Source organism: Mustelus asterias, chromosome 16 (genome assembly GCF_964213995.1).
Source record: "Mustelus asterias chromosome 16, sMusAst1.hap1.1, whole genome shotgun sequence".
Classification (NCBI taxonomy): domain Eukaryota; kingdom Metazoa; phylum Chordata; class Chondrichthyes; order Carcharhiniformes; family Triakidae; genus Mustelus; species Mustelus asterias.
The window spans coordinates 36,321,633-36,345,983 of NC_135816.1; the positions used below are offsets into that span (position 1 = coordinate 36,321,633).

Genomic DNA, 24,351 nt, shown 5'->3' on the forward strand with positions numbered 1-24,351 from the left:
TATGCGCCACTAGCAGGGAACCTCATCCACTGACTGGGCCTAGCATGAATTCAGGTGCTGGCTTTCCGATCCTGTCAGTCTATTTAAATTGAAATAATGTAGCTGGTTTAAATATTATCAAAACATGTTGAAAAGAAAATTATTTGTTAGCATCATGGACAATCCATATGAACTATCCATTCCTCCCAATACTAAGCATCAAAAGAAAAATAACACTTGATTACAATAGGCCTGAAGTGAACTTGGTACCATCAGGTTACATTTAAGCATAATTTAAACCATTCAACTCCTTGTTGGTGGAGTTTAAAATCTCAATAGTAACACCAAAGGTTATATGGACAGGGACAGGGACAGACAATTCTCTTGTTATTAAAAAGATCAATTTCTGGGTTTAATCAATGCGATTTGGCGCTGGAATAATAGAAGATGGGAATACACAGAAAGATAAACTATCAACCTTGACCATCTGTTATAAAGCAGCATGTTCACAGCGCTGACTCTAATTCAATCAAGGCACCTAAATGATACGAGTAACCATTAGTGTAAAGGCTGAGCAGCCTACTACGAACGTCACTTAAGTGGCAAAACCAGATTACAGCTCTAAACTTGCATTCAGGTATTTGTCATTTTATATAATTCAACAAAGTACATTTAGCATGACCTTCATTTTGTTGCCATTTTGCTCTGGCTGCCCTGAGTGGGTGACTGTTAAACTTAGGCAACATGACATAAGACCTGAAGGCATGAAACGTCATGTGACAAGTCAATGCAACTTTACTGGCTTATACAGTGTTCTTATATTTCTATTTAATATTTTGTGTCATTTCAGATTCCATATATCTTGCACAGTTTTATTACAATGCTAATACGTGTCTGAATAAATGAATGCACCTGTCACTTGTAGAATATACATATTAACAATGTGTGTGCACAAGGGAAATTAAATGTAAAAGCTGACGGGAAATATTTTAAACATGGCAATTTGTATTTTTCATGTATAAATAAATACAGGTCCTTACCCAGTATCCATTTCATTATCAATAATTCGGTCCATGTAAATTTTGTCGTTTTCACTCTGAAGATCTGTCTTGGATTATCTGTGACTGTTTCGTTGGGCAAAGTCTTTACACCCTCAAATCTGTCTGATGCATTTAGCACCAGTAGTCCTAGAAAGATGGTGAATGAAACTGCGTGTGCTACAAACTTCATAAACGGACTCCTTAAAATTTGTCCCAGCTGAAACCAAAGAAGCATCAAGAAGGTAAGATGGTAAAGCATCAAGGGATTGAATCCTTTGAATTAATTTGTGAATGCGATTCCAAAGACAGCTTGCATTCAAACTATCCTTCCTTCCTCTTTCAATGTTTCCCATGTGACGTGGTATTGCCACAATGCTGCTTGATTTTATTTTTATTCCATTCATAAAACCAAATTCAAATTGAACCCAATTCATGGTCCCCAAGAGAGGGACAAACAAGATCCAAGCTGACAAGATGAGGCATTGCACCCCATCCTGGGCTTGGACTAACGCTTGATCTTAGCCAAAAGGCCAAGATGGCTTTGAAAAATTGCTTCAGGCGACGCCTCGGTTGAACCTCAACGGCTACTCTGATCATTGAATCTACCCTAGCCTGGGTGAACCACCTGCATGATCATGGTTTCACCCCTGCCAGGCCAAATCTTACTTGATCACCTTCTTAATCAATCATTTTTTTAAATGGATTTGGCATGTGGCTTTACAGTCAGATGTCCTTCCTGCCCAAAACCCATCCCCCATCTATTCAGGCTGGGGATTGGCACCGACACACACTGGCTTGCCAGCTCCAGTGACTGGGTTCTTTCAGGCTCAGCAAGACCTGGGCTGAGACTTGAAAGCAGGCAGGATAACTATCCACTGAGCCACTCCAGCTCCCTAGCTAGCTGGCATTTGAACTATACTAGTTATGATTTACATGTAAAGAAATTAGACATGTTAAAGAAACAGCAAGATGGATTTTCCTTTGTTTTACAATGGAAATTAGTTTTACTCCCAATCTAAAATAGGGAAAATAATGCAATGGGAAAGTGACACATGCTTCCTGATATCAGGCGCTGAGTTATTTTTGAGTAGAGGGAAGGACTTGGCCTTTTTGTGTGATCTACTGGAGCACTGATGCACAAGGGCAGGGCATGTTTGACTAATTTGGTGGAATTGTTTGAGAACATTACATGTGCAGTGGACAATGGAGAACCTGTGGATGTGGTGTATCTGGATTTCCAGAAGGCATTTGACAAGGTGCCACACTAAAGGCTGCTGCAAAAGATAAAGGTGCACAGTGTTACAAGTAATGTACTAGCATGGATAGAGGATTGGTTAACTAACAGAAAGCAAAGAGTGGGGGTAAATGGGTGTTTTTCTGATTGGCGTTCAGTGACTAGTGATGTGCCTCAGGGATCAGTGTTGGGACCGCAATTGTTTATGATTTACATAGATGATTTGGAGTTGGGGACCAAGTGTCGGTGTGTCAAAATTCACAGATGACACTAAGATGAGTGGCAGAGCAAAGCATGCAGAGGATGCTGAAAGTCTGCAATGGGATATAGATAGTCTCAGTGAGTGGGCAAGGGTCTGGCAGATGGAGTACAATGTTGGTAAATGTGAGGTCATCCATTTTGGTAGGAGCAACAGCAAAATGGGCTATTATTTAAATGGTAAAAAATTGCAGCATGCTGCTGTGCAGAGGGACATGAGTGTCCTTGTGCATGAATCACAAAAAGTTGGTTTGCAGGTGCAGCAGGTAATTAAGAAGGCAAATGGAATTTTGTCCTTCATTGCTCGAGGGATGAAGTTTAAAAACAGCGAGGTTATGTTGCAGCTGTACAAGGTGCTGGTGAGGCCACACCCGGAGTACTGTGTACAGTTTTGGCCTCCTTACTTGAGAAAGGATATACTGGCACTGGAGGAGGTGTAGAGGAGATTCACTAGGTTGATTCTGGAGTTGAGTGGATTGGCTTATGAGGAGAGACTGAGTAGATTGGGACTGTACTCATTGGAATTCAGGAGAATGAGGGGAGATCTTATAGAAACATGTAAGATTATAAAGGGAATAGATAAGATAGAAGCAGGGAAGTTATTTCCACTGGCGAGTGAAACTAGAACTAGGGGGCATGGCCTCAAAGTAAGGGGGCGCAGATTTAGGATTGAGTTGAGGAGGAACTTCTTTACCCAAAGGTTTGTGAATCTGTGGAATTCCCTGCCCAGAGAAGCAGTTGAGGCTACCTCATTGAATGTTTTTAAGGCAAGGATAGATAAATTTTTGAACAATAAAGGGATTAAGGGTTATGGTGAGCGGGCGGGTAAGTAGAGCTGAGTCCATGAAAAGATCAGCCATGTTCTTATTGAATGGCAGAGCAGGCTTGAGGGGCCAGATGGTCTACTCCTGCTCCTAGTTCTTATGTTCTTATGTCCCTACCAAACCTTCGACTACCAGTTGTCTGGCCTTCAGCCCAGATACAGACTACCAGCAATTGGAGGGTCTTCTCTTGCTTTTTACCTTGAGTTAAAGTGCTTAGATTAAACAAAAAGAGAACTAATTTATTGCTTAAGAGAAGAAAAAGGAAATGGATGAAAAAGATAAAATTACCAAAAATGTCATAGCACAGAGATAATCTATCAAGTATTAGCTTCATGTTGTAAAAAGAAATTCAACAGTTCTGATTTATTTTAACAGTAAAACCAATCAATTCAAAATTGTATCAGAACTCATGACTGGGTCCACCAGTTTGTTTGTCTGTATTTGGGCTCCAGACAGACTTTCCACATCAAATGATATCACGAACAATGAGGATCTTTTTTTCACCTTTTCCAGGAATTTACAACCACCTTTCAAATGATTCAGAGTTTTGTACTTGTTCTGCTCTGTTGGCAGTTTATTCAATACATCTATCAATGTGAGGAGGCTGCTTCTCAGCTCAGATTAACTCATGGCTTCTTACGTCTTATTCAGCTTCTTCTTTTTGCTTTTTCTTTCCACGTTTTAGAAACATAGAAAACTACAGCACAAAACAGGCCCTTCGGCCCCACAAGTTGTGCCGGACATATCCCTACCTTTTAGGCCTACCTATAACCCTCCATCCTATTAAGTCCCATGTACTCATCCAGGAGTCTCTTAAAAGACCCGATTGAGTTTGCCTCCACCAGCACTGACGGCAGCCGATTCCACTCGCCCACCACCCTCTGTGTGAAAAACTTCCCCCTAACATTTCCCCTGTACCTACCCCCCAGCACCTTAAACCTGTGTCCTCTCGTAGCAGCCATTTCCACCCTGGGAAAAAGCCTCTGAGAGTCCATCCGATCTATGCCTCTCAACATCTTATATACCCTCTATTAGGTCTCCTCTCATCCTCCAAGGAGAAAAGACCGAGCTCCCTCAGCCTATCCTCATAAGGCAAGTTTTACTTGCATTTTGAGCAGGAATACTCCATGTTGACAGACCACAACGTAGTGTCAGTACAATATGTAAGCTGGTGTTTAGACCATAAGACCATGAAACATAGGAGCAGAATTAGGCCACTCTGCCCATCGAGTCTGCTCCAACATTCAATCATGGCTGATCTTTTTCTCATTCCCATTCTCCTGCCTTTTGCCCATAACCCCTGGTCCCCTTTGACCAGAGTCAATATTTATTTTATCCTCTGAACGTGGGCAATGTTGGCAAGACACCATTTAATGACTGCCCCAAGTTACTCCTGTTTTAATTGAGTGACTTCCTTAAAAGAGACAGTTAGATGTTGGACTGGAGTTGTGTGTTGGTTATATCAGATTGGGAAGGCATCAATGCCAATTGGGTTCTTACAAGAATCCAGCAATTTTCTTGGTCAGTTTTCTGGTGCCTGAGTGCAGATTCACAAGTGACCTTTGAATTGCTAGTCTGATATACACTCCCATTACCATTCTGGCTGCTACCTTTCAAACGGTGTTTACTTAGAGATCTTTGTTCTAAGCCTGTAGGTTGCAATATGCTCCTTAAATTGGCATTTTAACACTTTCTCCTCATTAATTGGATAATCAAAATGAAACCACTTTCATCAAACAGCTATGAGAATTATTTGAACAATATCTGGGTCTAGGGTGGGGGGAGTAATGAATGGTTAGTTGTGGGGGGAAGGGGTGGGATCTGACGTCTGTGAGGAAGATCAGAGGCCTTGGGGGAGGTTGGAGACTTTGTGGAAGGGAATGGGGGAGGGGTATCAGAGATCTTTGGGAGGCGGGTGGTGGGATTGGAGGGGATGTTGGAGGCATCGTGTGGAATGGGTTTTGGGGAGTGTGTACAACCATAGCCGGGCATTGGATCCAGGTGGTAAAGCTCCTAATTCAGCAGCCCATCACCTCCGTTTAACTGAAGGCCAGGAAATAGGCCCATTTCACACACAATTTTAATTGGTGAATACAAATGAGCCAAAACCAGTCCATCTTTTGGGAATAAAATTTCTTCGGTAATAGGCACAAATTTCAAAACGAAAGAAGGCCTACTTAACAATCTATGCACGTATCGATTCTACAAATCAATGTAACAGCTCTTAAAGACTTGAATGAAGAATCTGTACCTTGCTGTATGGAGCAAACCAGTATCCAACTGCAAGGAATGGAAGGCCTAGGGTGACCCCAAACACAGCCAAACACTTCACAGCTATTGATCGCTGACGTAAGCCTGAGAGATTTTCGTACCAAATTGTAAGCAACTGCTGCTGGCAGTTAGGATGAGCAACAAACTAGTGGGAATAAAATAAATATTTCACAGTCAGTGTCTTGTTTTCAATGCATTAGGCAGGGCTATTGGGTGGGAACCCCCCCCCCCCCCCCAGCATTTCAAAGAAAATAGTTTGAATGAGATCAGTAAATGCATTTTCTGATTTCCTTTAGAAAACAGTCTGTAAGCTGTTCCCACTCTTTTGTCATAACTTCACTGAGGTATAGCGAAAACTTCATTTTCGTGCGTGAAAGGAATTTAAAACCTACTTGCGTTGACGTCAGTGGGCTTTGTTTGCTTTCAGATTGGCACAACAGTACAAATGGTGCTGAGGTGAAAACGTCAAACTTTGAATGCAGCCGCCAAACAACAGTACAATACAATGAGACAAAATGGCCGTGCCCAGGACGGAATCAGGACTGCCAACCACCTGAGGGCAGTAACCTATGGTGGCACAGGTTACAGCAGAGGAGTAGCAGCAGCTCTGAGTGAGATTCTGTATTGAAAAAAAAGTTAGCAACGGAGAAAAGTAATGAAGAAAAAGAGCATAATACATTTTTCAAATATTATTAAAAGCGTATGAATAATGTGTTTGCCTCAATTTCAATCGCAAAGTCAAGGTAAAACTGAAGAAGAGGTAACTGATTGAAAAACCATTTCAAAGACACCCAGCAGGAATTTTCTCACCGGGATGGCGATGTGTACAAAAGCTGAGGATAATCCCACCTTGACTGTTTGCGAGACCCCTGGCCACATTTTACGGTGGGTCAGGCAACTAAGTAGCTGCCACCTGGACTTCCGTCCCTGTAGAGGATGGCCACCTACCCCCAGGAATGGTGGCCACTGCTGGAACTCTACCTGGAAGAAGGGAATACCATGGGAGGATGTTTCCCTCCCAGCCAGTAACTGGGGTCTGGCAGAGGTGGAGAGGGGGTTGGGCGCTGGGGTTAGTTAGGTAGGCGATGGTAAAGAGGAGGGAAGTATGTGACGACAGGCAGTATTATAGCCACTGGGGCACAACTCTGTAGCCCGAAAAGTACCTAAAAAGGAGGGCCTCCCTCGAGCCCACTGGGAGACTTCACCTGGCACTGGTAAGGTGCCAGTGGTGGCAGGAAGAGGTCCTTAATTGGCCATATAAGTGACCAAGTTGGTCTCTGGGCAGGGGGGCTGTTCTCCACCTGTCTTCTCCTGGTAAAATGATATGGCAGCAGGCATACGACCAGGCATTCCTCTCTGATTTCCCTCACCATTTTACAGGTTTCAGTGCCTCCCAACCCATCACCAGAAGGCTGGTAAAATCCAGACCACTGTGTGTGTGGGACCTCCAACTTCAACACTTCAGCTGATTGGAGAAGGGGGCAGTCGATCCAGTATTGTCTCTTTTACACAGGAGACAATAAGATACCTTTTTATTTTAACCTGTGAAACATAGAACATAGAACATTACAGTGCAGTACAGGCCCTTCAGCCCTCGATGTTGCGCCAACCAGTGGAACCAATCTAAAGCCCATCTAACCTACACTATTCCAATATCATCCATATGTTTATCCAATGACCATTTAAATGCCCTTAATGTTGGCGAGTCCACTACTGCTGCAGGCAGGGCATTCCACACCCTTACTACTCTCTGAGTGAAGAACCTACCTTTGACATCTGTCCTATATCTATCACCCCTCAATTTAAAGCTATGTCCCCTCATGCTAGCTATCACCATCCGAGGAAAAAGGCTCTCACTATCCACCCTATCTAATCCTCTGATCATCTTGTATGCCTCTATTAAGTCACCTCTTAACCTTCTTCTCTCTAACGAAAACAACCTCAAGTCCCTCAGCCTTTCCTCATAAGACCTTCCCACCATACCAGGCAACATCCTGGTAAATCTCCTCTGCACCCTTTCCAATGCTTCCACATCCTTCCTATAATGCGGCGACCAGAACTGTACGCAATACTCCAAGTGTGGCCGCACCAGAGTTTTGTACAGCTGCAACATGACCTCCTGGCTCTGAAACTCAATCCCTCTACCAATAAAAGCTACCACTCCGTACACCTTCTTAACAACCCTATCAACCTGGGTGCTAACTTTCAGGGATCTATGCACATGGACACCGAGATCTCTCTGTTCATCCACACTACCAAGTATCTTACCATTAGCCCAGTACTCTGTAATCCTATTACTCCTTCCAAAGTGAATCTCCTCACACTTTTCCGCATTGAACTCCATTTGCCACCTCTCAGCCCAGCTCTGCAGCTTATCTATGTCCTTCTGTAACCTGCAACAACCTTCCACACTGTCCACAACTCCACCGACTTTGGTGTCATCTGCAAATTTGCTAACCCATCCTTCTACGCCCTCATCCAGGTCATTTATAAAAATGACAAACAGCAGTGGCCCCAAAACAGATCCTTGCGGTACACCACTAGTAACTGAACTCCAGGATGAACATTTCCCATCAACCACCACCCTCTGTCTTCTTACAGCTAGCCAATTCCTGATCCAAACCACTAAATCACCCTCAATCCCATGCCTCCGTATCTTCTGCAATAGCTTACCGTGGGGAACCTTATCAAATGCTTTACTGAAATCCATATACGCCACATCAACTGCTTTACCCTCATCCACCTCTTTGGTCACCTTCTCAAAGAACTCAATAAGGTTTGTGAGGCACGACCTACCCTTCACAAAACCGTGTTGACTATCCCTAATCAAATTATTCCTTTCTAGATGATTATAAATCCTATCTCTGATAATCCTTTCCAAACCTTTGCCCACAACAGAAGTAAGGCTCACTGGTCTATAATTACCAGGTTTGTCTCTACCCCCCTTCTTGAACAAGGGGACAACATTTGCTATCCTCCAGTCTTCTGGCACTATTCCTGTAGACAATGACGACATAAAGATCAAAGCCAAAGAACATAAGAACATAAGAAATAGGAGCAGGAGTAGGCCATCTAGCCCCTCGAGCCTGCCCCGCCATTCAATAAGATCATGGCTGATCTGACGTGGATCAGTACCACTTACCCGCCTGATCCCCATAACCCTTAATTCCCTTACCGATCAGGAATCCATCCATCCGCGCTTTAAACATATTCAGCGAGGTAGCCTCCACCACCTCAGTGGGCAGAGAATTCCAGAGATTCACCACCCTCTGGGAGAAGAAGTTCCTCCTCAACTCTGTCTTAAACCGACCCCCCTTTATTTTGAGGCTGTGCCCTCTAGTTTTAACTTCCTTACTAAGTGGAAAGAATCTCTCCGCCTCCACCCTATCCAGCCCCCGCATTATCTTATAAGTCTCCATAAGATCCCCCCTCATCCTTCTAAACTCCAACGAGTACAAACCCAATCTCCTCAGCCTCTCCTCATAATCCAAACCCCTCATCTCCGGTATCAACCTGGTGAACCTTCTCTGCACTCCCTCCAATGCCAATATATCCTTCCTCATATAAGGGGACCAATACTGCACACAGTATTCCAGCTGCGGCCTCACCAATGCCCTGTACAGGTGCATCAAGACATCCCTGCTTTTATATTCTATCCCCCTCGCGATATAGGCCAACATCCCATTTGCCTTCTTGATCACCTGTTGTACCTGCAGACTGGGCTTTTGCGTCTCATGCACAAGGACCCCCAGGTCCCTTTGCACGGTAGCATGTTTTAATTTGTTTCCATTGAGATAGTAATCCCATTTGTTATTATTTCCTCCAAAGTGTATAACCTCGCATTTCTCAACGTTATACTCCATTTGCCATATCCTCGCCCACTCACTCAGCCTGTCCAAATCTCTCTGCAGATCTTCTCCGTCCTCCACACGATTCACTTTTCCACTTATCTTTGTGTCGTCTGCAAACTTCGTTACCCTACACTCCGTCCCCTCCTCCAGATCATCTATATATATCTATATCAAAGGCTCTGCAATCTCCTCTCTAGCCTCCCAGAGAATCCTAGGATAAATCCCATCCGGCCCAGGGGACTTATCTATTTTCACGCTTTCCAGAATTGCTAACAACTCCTCCTTATTAACCTCAATCCCATCTAGTCCAATAGGCTGTATCTCAGTATTCTCCTCGACAACATTGTCTTTTTCCTGCGTGAACACTGACGAACAATATTCATTTAGCGCCTCTCCTATCTCTTCAGGCTCCACGCACAACTTCCCACTACTGCCCTTGACTGGCCCTAATCTTACCTTAGTCATTCTTTTATTCCTGACATACCTATAGAAAGCTTTAGGGTTTTCCTTGATCCTACCTGCCAAAGACTTCTCATGTCCCCTCCTGGCTCTTCTTAACTCTCTCTTTAGGTCCTTCCTGGCTAACTTGTAACCCTCAAGTGCCCTAACTGAGCCTTCACGTCTCATCTTTACATAAGTCTCCTTCTTCCTCTTCACAAGAGATTCAACATCTTTTGTAAACCACGGTTCCCTCGCGCGACCACTTCCTCCCTGAAAAGTTGCATTATCTGTATAGCCTGGCAAGTACCATGAGCCATGCTATTGTATGATCATTAACTATGACCTTTCATATGAAATGTGTTAAAGCCTCAGTTAAAATAGCAAAGAGAAGAATTTGATATACCGTTGTGAAAGGTAATTTCCAGATGAATGTTTGTGTGTCTTATACACTTGTTTCAAAGCTATAAATTCCGATGAATCTTATTTAGGAATAGAACCATTGGGAGAATTTTTCCACAGCAATGGAGATGGATTTGGGGACAGCAGGTAAGGAGTTATCAAAATTCCAGAAATGTTGTTGGCCCAGTATCCCAATGCGCTCCTGCTTTCTTCCAACCTTCCCGGGGCAGGCAGGGCGTGAATTAGGGAAAACCATGACTGAGGCAAAAACACAATTAAAGTTGTTAAACAATTAAAAGGAATGGTGCATCCATATTCCCTTTTTCCCAGCAAGAAATCAGTCCATCCTTGGCAGGCTGGAGAAAGTGGGAGCACAGTGGGAAGGATTTCTTCAATGCAACTCACAAGTTGTGGAGGCTTTGATCAGTCACACTGCAGGGATGCAGACATGATCAGATAAAGGCTGCTCTGGAGAACACTCCTTCTGTCAGAGGGTTCTATCACTCTGTGACAGGCAAGTTTCAGCTCCTTGGAAGGGGTTTCACCTGAGCAGCATCTCACTCACCTTCACAGCACAGTGGCACAGTGGTTAGCACTGCTGCCTCACAGTGCCAGGGACCAGGGTTCGATTCCAGCCTTGGGTGACTGTGGAGTTTGCACCTTAGAATCATAGAATCCTTGCAGTGCAGAAGGAGGCCATTTGGCCCATCGAGTCTGCACTGATCACAATCCCTCCCAGCCCATAACCCCATTTATTTACCCTGCTAACCCCCTGACACTAAGGGACAATTTAGCTTGGCCAGTCAACCTAACCCACACATCTTTGGACTCAGATGATGTAGATGTTCAGTATAAGGCCACTGAATGAGGACTCAGACCTTACATCATAGCAAGTGGTTTGGGAACTTAACGGCAATAGCAATAAACTAATTTAACTAAAACCATAATGATTTCCTTATTTCATGGTAATTGTAGACTCTTTGCACAATTGTCTTCTATCTATAATTATGTGATTCGAACTTGCTAACGTTCTGGAGAGTTTGCAATTTTAGTAAGAACAGATTTATTTAAGCAGCAATTGTGGTGAAGAGAAGAGAAATTAATTCACTGCACATTTTCTGCACAGTGACACAGTGGTTAGCAATGCTGCCTCACAGCGCCAGGGACCAGGGTTCAACACCTGGCTTGGGTCACTGTGTGGAGTTTGCACATTCTCCCCATGTCTGCATGGGTTTCCTCCGGGTGCTCCGGTTTACTCTCACAGTCCAAAGATGTGCGGGTTGGGTTGGGTTGATTGGCCAAATTGACCCTAGTGTCAGGGGGACAAAAGCAGGGTAAATATGTGGGGATATGGGAATAGGGTCTGTGTGGGATTGTAGTCGGTGCAGACTCAATGGGCTGAATGGCCTCCTTCTGCACTGTAGGGATTCTATTAATTAGTTGCTTGTGCTTACATTTATTCGTAATTAAAAAGCAAACACAATTTTAAAGTCAGCACTTTGAAACTTCTCTATCACTCCTGGAAATGATATACAGGGAAAAGCAAACACATTGCTTATATTGGACAATAAAGTGATATGAGAGAACTGAAAATGTTCCACTTTACATTGAATTACTTGCTTATTACTTTTTCCTGGTGTCTCAATTCCTTTTCGACATCAAAACCTATTGGGTGGCTATCATCGCAAACTTGTAGCTGGGATTCAGACCTGATCAGTTCGGTGGATTAAACCTGCATTTGTGCTCTGTTGAACTGTGACACAATGGTGCCCTATTTGGATGAAATCTTTGTATAAATGATAATCTATCGGCACCATTCATTTCTATCCAGACTCACATTTCAATGCGGTTGAAATATATTTCTGTAGTTTTGAGACAAACCTTTATGGCGGGATTTTCTGGCCTTGCTCGCCCCAAAACCGGAAAATCCCACCCGAGGCCAATGGGCCTTTGCATGGGCCGCCCCTCGCCCGCTCCGATTCCCAAGGTGGGCCGGATGCTAAAATTCACCCCCGTGGATTTTCTAGAATCTAAAAAATGTTTACATTAATTCTTCAAGTATCTCCAGCATAATTCACATCCTGACCACGTTCCCTATCTTCCTGTCCCCAGATGTATCTCTTTTAATAGCTACATGTCACATGCCAGTACTTGATTGAAAGGGCGGGCCAGCTACTTGTTTCCAGGCTTCAGCTGTACGGTCATTGAGGAAATGACGGTTACTCGTGCCTATATACTTCCGCTTTATTTCTAGAGATGTACCTAACCTCTCTTTGGCGGTTTTCCTGTTCACCCAGTTGTGAGCAGCAACTCACCATCTGAAAAGACATGAAAGCAACGCTACATTCTACCCCTGAATGGAATACTGCACTGGCACAGTGATCAACTGCATTATATAGGGACTTCATTTAAAAAAAATGACATCTTATCCAGTGAGGTCAATTTGGACAATCTTTATCAGAATATTGAGGAATTTCAATATGTTACACTCAAGACAGAATTCTCCAAGTTTGAGTGAAAACTGTGTTTCAAAAGCAACATGCAATCACTATCCGCTCATAATTTAAATCCACTAGCGTTGTAAATCAACAGATATATTTACCTTTTTAACTTCGTACTTAATGGCAAGTTTCACTCTGCTCAGAGATGGCCTATGATGATCATACTGAGGCTCAAAATCCACATCTCCATTAAGAATGGCTTCCACTTCCTCCGTGTCCCGGCACAGGTCAAGCACACCAACAGCGAAATCCTTGCATTGCATAGATAACTTCCTATAATCGTTCTAAACAGAAGAAAATGACACTTGCTAAGAGTTACTGCAGTCATTAATCCATCTCATTAAAATACTAGACAGAAGAGCAACTGACAGAAAGAAATAAGGCTGTGAAATTGGTAACAGTTTGTGCAACCTTCCAGGAAAGATTTTATGGAGTTGTAAAAGTTAAGTACAATTTATGTGTTCCATAAGTACAAGGTAAATAAATGTTCAGGTCAACCAGACATTAATAGTTCAGCAAGGGTGAGGTCAATCAGTTCAATTGTTCGTTAGAATGCAAATCCACTTTCAATGTGGGGAGGCAATGGCCTAGTGGTACTATTCTCAGCTAATGTTCTGGGGACCAGGGTTCGAATCCCGCCACAGCAGATGGTGGAATTTGAATTCAGTAAAAAGAAATCTGGAATTAAGAATCTATGGATGACCACTGTTGATTGTTGGAAAAACCCATCTGGTTCACTAATGTCCTTTAGGGAAGGAAATCTGCCGTCCTTACCTGGTCAGGCCGACATGTGACTCCAGAGCCATAGCAATGTGGTTGACTCTCAAATGCCCTCAGGCAACTAGGAATGGGCAATAAATGCTGGTCAGCCACTGCCACCCACGTCCCACAAATGAATAAAAGAAAAAATATGGGTCCATAGGGTGGCTTTAGAAATGAGTCAACTGCCAATTGGATTAATACAAGCCCAATACCTACTCTTGCCTGAGGAGGAATATACAGGCAGCATATGCAGACAAAAATACATTTGTATTGTGTTAAATGATTTAGTTTCCATTATCAATCATCATCATCATGACACATGATGTGAAAGAACGAACAACATTTATGACCCCAGGTTCCCTCAAAATACTTTACAGTCAATTAAATACTTTTGAGGTGTAGCCATTGTTGTAATCTTAGAATCTTAGAAACCCTACAGCACAGAGAGAGGCCATTCGGCCCATCGAGTCTGCACCGACCACAATCCCACCCAGGCCCTACCCCCATATCCCTACATATTTACCCACTAATCCCTCTAACCTACGCATCCCAGGACACTAAGGGCAATTTTAGCATGGCCAATCAACCTAACCTGCACATCTTTGGGTTGTGGGATGAAACCGGAGCACCCGGAGGAAACCCACGCAGACACGAAGAGAATGTGCAAACTCCACACAGACAGCGACCCGAGCCGGGAATCGAACCCAGGTCCCTGGAGCTGTGAAGCAGCAGTGCTAACCACTGTGCTACCGTGCCACCCAGTATGTGGGAAACACAGCAGCCAGTTGATACACAGATCATTTTACAGTTTCAGTGACATTCAGCGAGTGGAGAGAGGGTTAAGCACAGGTGAATTGTCTCAAGCCAGGACAGTTAGTAAGATTTTGCAACCCAAGCAAGTCATGGGGGTTACAGGTAGTGTGACAAGAACCCAAGATCCCGGTTGAGGCTGTCCTCATGTGTGCAGAACTTGGCTATCAGTTTCTGCTCAGTGATTCTGCGTTGTCGTGTGACTTGAAGGCCGCCTTGGAGAACGCTTACCCGAAGATCAGAGGCTGAATGCCCTTGACTGCTGAAGTGTTCCGCGACTGGAAGGGAACACTCCTGCCTGGTGATTGTTGAGCGGTGTTCATTCATCCGTTGTCATAGCGTCTGCATGGTCTCGCCAATGTACCATGCCTCGGGACATCCTTTCCTGCAGCGTATCAGGTAGACAACGTTAGCTGAGTCGCAAGAGTATGTACCATGTACCTGGTGGATGGTATTCTCACGTGAGATGATGGCATCTGTGTTGATGATCTGGCACGTCTTGCAGAGGTTGCTGAATGCACAAGTTCGAACAAGACCTCTTCACCGCACAGGACCTTCAACCGACGCTGTACACTAGATACATCGATGATGACATTTTCTTCCTTTGGACTCACGGCAAACAATCACTGAAACAACTTCATGATGACATCAACAAGTTTCATCCCACCATCAGACTCACCATGGACTACTCTCCAGAATTTGTTGCATTCTTGGACACAAGGATGGTCACCTCAGCACCTCACTGTACTGCAAGCCCATGGATAACCTCACGATGCTCCACTTCTCCAGCTTCCATGCGAAACACGTCAAAATAGCCATCCTCTACGGATAAGCCCTCTGTATACACAGAATCTGTTCAGATGAGGAGGAACGCAACAGACACCTACAGATGCTAAAAGATGCCCTCGTAAGAACAGGATATGGCGCTCGACTCATCGATCAACAGTTCTGGGCGCCATCGCGAAAAACCGCGCCGACCTCCTCAGAAGACAAGCATGGGACATGGCGGACAGAGTACCCTTCGTTGTCCAGTACTTCCCCGGAGCAGAGAAGCTACAACGCCTTCTTCAGAGCCTTCAACATGTCATTGATGAAGATGAACATCTTGCCAAGGCCATCCCCACAGCCCCGCTACTTGCCTTCAAACAACCGCGCAACCTCAAACAGACCATTGTTCGCAGCAAACTACTCAGCCTTCAGGAGAACAGTGACCACGACACCACACAACACTGCCACAGCAACCTCTGCAAGACGTGCCGGATCATCGACACGGATGCCATCATCTCACATGAGAACACCATCCACCAGGTACACGGTACATACTCTTGTGACTCGGTCAATATTGTCTACCTGATATGCTGCAGGAAAGGATGTCCCGAGGCATGGTACATTGTTGAGACCACGCAGATGTTACAACAATGGATGAATGGACACTGCTCGATAATCACTAGGCAGGAGTGTTCCCATCCTATTGGGGAGCACTTCAGCAGTCAAGGGCATTCAGCCTCTGATCTTTGGGTAAGCGTTCTCCAAGGCGGCCTTCAAAACATTCGACAATGCAGAATCGCCGAGCAGAAACTGATAGCCAAGTTCCGCACACATGAGGACAGCTTCAACCGGGATCTTGGGTTCATGTCACACTACCTGTAACCCCACGACTTGCCTGGGCTTGCAAAATCTTACTTACTGTCCTGGCTTGAGACAATTCACACCTCTTTAACCTGTGCTTAACCCTCTCTCCACTTGCTTTGTCTGCACCTGTAAAGACTTGATTACCTGTTAAGACTCGCTTTCCAAGCATTATCTTGTAATTGAGTCTGTGTCTATACATGCCCTGTTTGTGAACCCAACTCTCCATTCACCTGATGAAGGACCAATGCTCCGAAAGCTCGTGCTATCAAATAAACCTCTAGGACTTTAATCTGGTGTTGTGAGACTTCTTACTGTGCCCATCCCAGTCCAACGCCGGCATCTCCACATCATAGATGAGAAGAGACTTGATTTGAATCTTTAAGCTGCTTTATTTCAGAGAAATAGGATCTACAGAGTAATAGTTAGGATTCAATTCACATTGTTCAATTAGTGTTTGTTATTTCCACATAATAAAATGAAAATATTGAACACGCTACTCTAGTTCACTTCACTGGATCATCTTACTGTCATAAACAGACCAAACTCTGTACTCTGATTTTTTGAGGCTTCCTTTTCTGAAGTTATTTGGCCTCAGGCCTCTGTAGGAAAAGTTGGAGAATTTTTAACAAGTCTAACATTCTGCTATTCTTGACTGTTCACATTCAGAGATCAAAAACCTTTCAACACAGTTAGTATGAAGTCCTCATCAACTAAAAAGACATGCCAGTGAATTTTGCACTATTTAGTTATGATGAAGCAACATCAAGGCTAGCTCATTAGCATTTCAACTACCTACCTTCACAATCCTTCTTCCATTTGGGCAATAATATGTCATTCTTTTAAAACAAGATTTGAATAACTTTCATTTCCTTTGTGTGAGAAATTGGTCAAGGTCTCCTGAAATTAGAAATATCTCCATCTTCCCAGATAGTTTCCTTACGTTAGCTTGCAAAAACTGTGCGCATCATGGCACCAAATCCTCTGACCTTGCTGCAGCGGGCGCATGGCGTGAATGGCCGGTAAGATTGCACCCCTCGACTTTCAATCCTGCATTATCCCAGTAAATCATCTTACAGTTGGGGAGAAAGACTGGTGTTGTGAGTTAATTAAAAACTGCTTAATTTTCTTTTCCACTGGCTATCTTATATGTGATGTGGAGATGCCGGCGTTGGACTGGGGTAAACACAGTAAGAAGTTTAACAACACCAGGTTAAAGTCCAACAGGTTTATTTGGTAGCAAAAGCCACACAAGCTTTCGAAGCTCTAAGCCCCTTCTTCAGGTGAGTGGGAATTCTGTTCACAAACAGAGCTTATAAAGACACAGACTCAATTTACATGAATAATGGTTGGAATGCGAATACTTACAACTAATCAAGTCTTTAAGAAACAAAACAATGGGAGTGGAGAGAGCATCAAGACAGGCTAAAAAGATGTGTATTGTCTCCAGACAAGACAGCCAGTGAAACTCTGCAGGTCCACGCAACTGTGGGAGTTACAAATAGTGTGACATGAACCCAATATCCCGGTTGAGGCCGTCCTCGTGTGTGCGGAACTTGGCTATCAGTTTCTGCTCAGCGACTCTGCGCTGTCGTGTGTCGCGAAGGCCGCCTTGGAGAACGCTTACCCGAATATCAGAGGCCGAATGCCCGTGACCGCTGAAGTGCTCCCCAACAGGAAGAGAACAGTCTTGCCTGGTGATTGTCGAGCGGTGTTCATTCATCCGTTGTCGCAGCGTCTGCATAGTTTCCCCAATGTACCATGCCTCGGGACATCCTTTCTTGCAGCGTATCAGGTAGACAAACCTGATACGCTGATACGTATCTACCTGTCTACCTGATACGCTGCAAGAAAGGATGTCCCGAGGCATGGTACATTGGGGAAACTATGCAGACGCTGCGACAATGGATGAATGAACACCGCTCGACAATCACCAGGCAAGACTGTTCTCTTCCTGTTGGGGAGCACTTCAGCGGTCACGGGCATTCGGCCTCTGATATTCGGGTAAGCGTTCTCCAAGGCGGCCTTCGCGACACACGACAGCGCAGAGTCGCTGAGCAGAAACTGATAGCCAAGTTCCGCACACACGAGGACGGCCTCAACCGGGATATTGGGTTCATGTCACACTATTTGTAACTCCCACAGTTGCGTGGACCTGCAGAGTTTCACTGGCTGTCTTGTCTGGAGACAATACACATCTTTTTAGCCTGTCTTGATGCTCTCTCCACTCCCATTGTTTTGTTTCTTAAAGACTTGATTAGTGGTAAGTATTCACATTCCAACCATTATTCATGTAAATTGAGTCTGTGTCTTTATAAGCTATGTTTGTGAACAGAATTCCCACTCACCTGAAGAAGGGGCTTAGAGCTTCGAAAGCTTTGGTGGCTTTTGCTACCAAATAAACCTGTTGGACTTTAACCTGGTGTTGTTAAACTTCTTACTATCTTATATGTTCCAAAGTCATGCAACCTTCTAGTTTGCATTGCACAGTTTCTAATAGTCCATATGTGTTTCACATTATGGACAATATTGCCATATTTAAAAAAGCTGACCTCAATGTCTTCATTCCCAAAGAGGGGGAAAGACATGTTGGGAATCGGGGAAAGAAGGTTGAGAAATCTGGAACTGCAGTGATGGCAGCCAGAGATTAGAAAGCAGGGAGAGAAGGTATGGGAGATGGGGCACCACAGACAAGGAAATAGAATAAAAGATCAGGATGTAGGGAGAAGGGGAACAGATTTGCAACACAAATGAGGAATGGACTACAAGCTATTATTGAGAGGAAAACTGTACCAACCGCATAAATTCGACACTACGAGAAGATGCTAGTGGTTGGGTATTCCATGGCAAACAAAAACCCACATCCTGACTTTCCAAAACCTTTCTACCATCAACCACACACAAGGGCCGCGATTTTACGACCTCATTCGGGCAAGACTCGTAAAATCCCACCTGAGGCCAATGGAGAATTCCGTTCTGTGAGCCTCACCTGCCCCAGAATCGGGGCGGGTGTGCCGGTAAAATTCCGACCAAGGACTGTGATAGAATACTCTCCATTAACTCGGGTAAGTGCAACTCCAACAACACTCAAGAAGCTTGACACCATCCAGGTCAGAGAGGCCTACTTGATAGGCATCTCATCCATCAAAGCCCTGTACAATTATAGCAAGACGTCCTTGTTCTTGTATTCCAATCTGCAAAAAATAGTGGAAGTTCAAGCAGTAAACATATTCAACATAGATTATAGACATCTTGCTAATATTAGTGTTTTGTTAGGTTGTAATGGCATCAATATTGGATGCCTTAGAGCACAACAGCGCAATCAGAAATTAATAGGCAGTATTTTACTCTCGGAAAGAATATATTGGAGAAGTTGTGACTTTATGTAAGATTGCTACATATTGAAAGGCCCAGGGGAACCCTCACTTCAACTGCTTTCATCAATTTTGCAAGCCATTTGATCTAATGTCTCACAATGAATCTGTAAATTATATTTTTTACTCTTTCAATGGGATGTGAGCATTGCTGGAAAGGCTAGTATTTGTTGCCCATGCCAATTACCCATGTGAGCAGTTAAATGTCAACAATATTGCTGTGGGTCTGGAATAGGTCAGACCAGGTAAGGATGACAATATTTTCTTCCCTATAAATCATTAGCAAACTAGATGGATTTTTCCAATGATAGTTCTATAGTCACCGTTACTGAAACTAGAATCATAGAATCTTACACTGCAGAAGGAGGCCATTTGACCCATCGAGTCTGCACCGACCACAATCCCACCCAGGCCCTATCCCCATAACCCCATGCATTTACCCTAGCTAGTCCCCCCGACACTAAAGGGCAATTTTGCATAGCCAATCCACCTAACCCGCACATCTTTGGACTATGGGAGGAAAGCGGAGCACCCCGGAGGAAACCCACGCAGACACGGGGAGAATGTGCAAACTCTACACAGACAGTGGCCCAAGCTGGGAATCGAACCTGGGTCCCTGGTGCTGAGAGGCAGCAGTGCTAACCACTGTGCCACCGTGCCGCCCCTAGCTTTCCATTCCAGATTTTAAAAAACTAATTGAGTTTTGTTTATTAATTAATTAATTAAATTAAATCAATCAATTAATACACAAACCTCAATTAATTGAAAAAAAGATCTAGAATTGAAAGTTTGTTTCAGTCATGGTGACCATGAAACTATGGCGGGAATTTTCTGGCCTTCCCTACAGGGTTGGTTTGCCCCTGCTGGAAGCAGCGAGCCACTGGCCGCTGTCAAGATCTTGCCATCCCACCGGAGTCTATGGGCTCGCCCACCCTGCCGCCAAGGAACACACCATGGGGGAGTCGGCCTCAGCGTGACTGGAGGATACTGTCAGCAGCAGGGGTCAGAACATCCCACCCTATGTCCCCAGAGCATTAGCCTGGACCTCTGGATTACCATCACAGTGACATCACCATTACCCTATCGTGTACAAGGCCAAATATTGGATATTATCTGGCTCCAAAATCAATGTTAGAAGAAAGATCGAACCTATATATCACCAAAGTGAAGTGAGGCCAAGGTTACTTTCTTTTGCCCATTCTTCTCTGTATCTTCAACAATGTCACATTATAAAACATCTTGCACTCTGCTACTCCACCAATGGAGAACACAACTACTTCCTCCATCTGTCCCGATGATGCTATAACTCAAGAGTCAGACTGAACACCTTCTCAGTACTGAGTTTCAGGGGTGGCACAGAGGCACAATGGTTAGCACTGCTGCCCCACAGCGCCAGGGCCCCGGGTTCAATTCTGGCCTCAGGTAACTGTCTGTGTGGAGTTTGCACATTCTCCCCATATCTGTGTGGGTTTCCTCCGGGTGCTCTGTTTCCTCCTGCAGTCCAAACATGTGCAGGTTAGGTGGATTGATCATTCGAAATTGCCCCTTATTGTCAGGGGGACTATCAGGGTAAACAGATGGGGTTTTAGGGATAGGGCCTGAGTGGGATTGTTGTCGGTGCAGACTCAATGGAAGTGAATTGGTCTCCTTGTGCACTGTAGGGTCTCTATGATAAAAGCACAGAAGTCAGTAGGATGAAAATTTAAAAAATATCTTCCATTTCATTTAGGTAGAAAGCAGAATCATGTTTATTTCTAATTGTAACTTTGATTCTTAGACTGACGTCCTGACAACCATTTGCTCTGGGGAAAATTCACACCACAGGTTCCCCAAAAAGGCACGAACCAGTCGCAGAAACTTTCCTTAAGTCCTCTCCATAAGAAAGCCCAAAACATAACATGCAAAAATTCTTAGAGTGAGTAGTATCTGATTTGCATTAGTGGAGAAATGTAGACAGGAGCTTCACATTTGTATATATTGTCAGCTTTGTTTCTATTCCTTCTTTAGCATCGACTTAGGTGAAGACACAGGTTAATGGTAAGTTTATTTATTGCAAAAGGTTATTGGTATGAGAAAGGGAGAAAGACAGAATTAGTCATGTTGGATGATTCTTGGCCCAGGTTTTATGGTCACCAGTGGGGCACAGACTTTTCATGGGCTTTTGAGCAACGATTTATCATATTTAGAAATCTTTCTCAATGCAACCTCCCTCAGAGGCATGTAGGTAGCGGACAAGCAACAGAGTGTCTTTCCAACCAAACAAACCAAAGAACCTCAAATGGGAGAACAGTTTGTTTAGGCCCATTATTGGGCAAAGGGATCTTTATCAGCTGTTACTCTGCACCCTGTTCCATTGAGGCAGGCAGGGTACAAACTTCATGCCACTTTGTCATCACGAGGGCATCATGCTCTGCATTCTTCTTTCTTCCTCTTTCTCCTGCTTTTCTCTAATAAAAGAGGTTAGAAAGAATCATGGAAACCCTGCAGTGCAGAAGGAGGTCATTAAGCCCATCGAGCCTGCACCGACAACAATCCCACCTCGGCCCTATCCCTGTAACCCCACATATTTACCCTGCTAATCCTTCTAACCTACTCATCCTGGGACACTAAGGGGCAATTTAACATGGCCAATGCATCTAACCTGCACATCTTTGGACTGTGGGAGGAAACCGGAGCACCCGGAGGAAACCCACACAGACACGGGGAGGATGTACAGACTCCATGCAGACAGTGACCCAAGCCAGGAATCGAACATGGATCCCTGGAGCTGTGAGGCAGCAGTGCTAACCACTGTGCCACCCACAAGGAATTATGAAGGCCCCTTTTCTTCAGTGGCTTTCTCTCTCTGTTGCTTGTGTTCTTTCTCCACTATGATGCAGCCCCGGAGGAAAAATAACCCCCATTACTAAAAGCAGGCATGCAACCACAAACTTCTGTCAACTCTTCGTTATTTCCATTAACACTGCAGGAGCAAAAGAAAGTCAAAAGCACCTCCCTGGATGCTGAATGGCAATCCCTTTAAATAGCACTAAGGGGGGGATTGCTCATGCAGCTGAATATGCATCCAGCTAAGAGTGATCAAAGAAGGACATTAACAGAACCTGTGTGGTTTACAATTGGACGTTTGGGTAGCAAATTAATGTTACGTGCTGTTTGATATCAGAGTCTATCCACTCTGCATGCTTCTGGCGGATGCAAGCTCACCCACTCTAGCACTTATAATCAGATTGTGATGCACAAGTTATACCAGAAGTGGCAGGAAGTGGTCCAGCTCACATTTTTGAAGTTCTCAGTGCTACAGAGCAGAACTCTGCAGCCTTGGAATCTAAACTAGGAAGTATAAATTAGAATAAATTGTAAAATCATGTACATAAATTAAAGTAAAGACAGAGAAGGAAGGCTGGAATTAAGAGACACAGATAAAAGAGATGTGAAAAAAAGCAAAATAAAATTAAAAATTATTTTACATCTCAACAATTGTTGAATTCTGACGAAATGAGGCTCCACACTTGTAAAATTAAACTTTCAGTGCCAGGGAGGTTGCCAGATGGTCATTGAGATGTACACTATTAGAAATTCACTTACACCTGAATACACCAGTCCTGTAACTTCACACTCTTGTAGGAATTTTAATTCCATGTCAAGATACTGGGATAACAGAGTTTGTGGAGGAACTGGTAAACTGCACAGCACCATTTGGATTTCCGCATTTAATTGAGCATACGAGGATTCAGAAGTTGCTGTCTGGTTTGTTCCATTTAAACAATGGGTGTTTCGAGGCTGACCATTATCCTTAATAGAAAGTCTGAGCCGTTGTGTCTTATAATCTTAACTTAGAAATCCGCGCAATGTTTTTCATGGGTGGTAGACATTTTTACTGGATAAGTGTGTCTGGCCTGGCATCAGCCAGATCAGTATGTGATATTATTTAGGTTGACATGAATAAATACTTCAATTTAAAAGAATAATGGCAAATCTCAATGGAGTAAATTTTCATTTTGGTGCTCTGGGAGCAGAACTTGGTGCATTCGGAGTACAGGAACTTGTAGTTCATTCATGAGCATAATCTTCTATCCATTAAGATTTTGAAAATTTACTATTGTCGTTGCATTTGACAAAATCTGAGTTCCCTTACCTTGAAATGGGCTTAAAGGCCACATGTCCTCAGGCATTCAAATATGTGCAGCTTCCAAATTAACCGGAGCTCGCTCTTTTCCCGTCATCCCTGCCCCACCACTTTACCACCTCGCCCGCCCGAGACTCGTAAGATCTTCCCCGGGGCCAACGGAGAATGCCGTTCTGCGAGCCTCGCCCGCCCCGTTCTGGTCATCAGTGGGGCACAGACTTTTCATGGGCTTTCTCAATGCAACTTCCCTCAGAGGCATGTGGGTAGTGGACAAGCAACAGAGTGTCTTTCCAACCAAACAAACCAAAGAACCTCAAATGGGTGAAGAGTTTGTTTAGGCCCGTTCTGGGGCGGGCGTGCCGGTAAAATTCACAGCTCAGCGACCTGTTTCCAAATTTAGAAATTTCTAACCAACATTTTTAATGAATGAACATTTTGACCTGTGCCGCATTCAATTTTCAGGTGTTATTCCGTTATATGAAAAACTTTAGACATGTAAAAGTTAATCTTCTTGGGCGTTTGGTGGAGAACAAGCGGGACTTGATTCACATTTATTTTCATCAGGAATTTGCACACATCAAAATTTAGAATTTATAACTTCAATTAGCATTTCACTGAAGAGTACCTCCAAAATATTTAAAAAATGTAATTCCCAGCCTGAAAATATAAAATAATATAAAAGTCACAACTGCTGAAAGAATAATAAATATTCTAAATTTTGCTTCAGTGAGGTATGCTTCAGGGAAGGAGTTTTCTAATAACAGAAGTCAAACAAGCTTGGCGGCACTGGTCTAATTATGCTCACATTAATTGCTTTCCATTTCTCTTGAAAGAAAAATAATCCTCATTTGA

The 24,351-nt window shown here is 43.9% G+C and overlaps 1 protein-coding gene across 2 annotated transcripts in view; it reads right to left on the reverse strand.

Moving 5' to 3' along the window:
• LOC144505099 (short transient receptor potential channel 7) overlaps positions 1-24,351 on the reverse strand; it is a 93,938-nt gene that overhangs the window by 26,706 nt on the left and 42,881 nt on the right. For both annotated transcript variants that reach the window (XM_078230914.1, XM_078230913.1), the window contains exons 2-4: positions 12,900-13,082; positions 5,587-5,751; positions 1,020-1,236 (exon numbers count right to left, since the gene is read on the reverse strand). In XM_078230914.1, the coding sequence (XP_078087040.1) occupies positions 1,020-1,236; positions 5,587-5,751; positions 12,900-13,082 (565 nt within the window). The remainder of the gene's footprint in view (positions 1-1,019; positions 1,237-5,586; positions 5,752-12,899; positions 13,083-24,351) is intronic.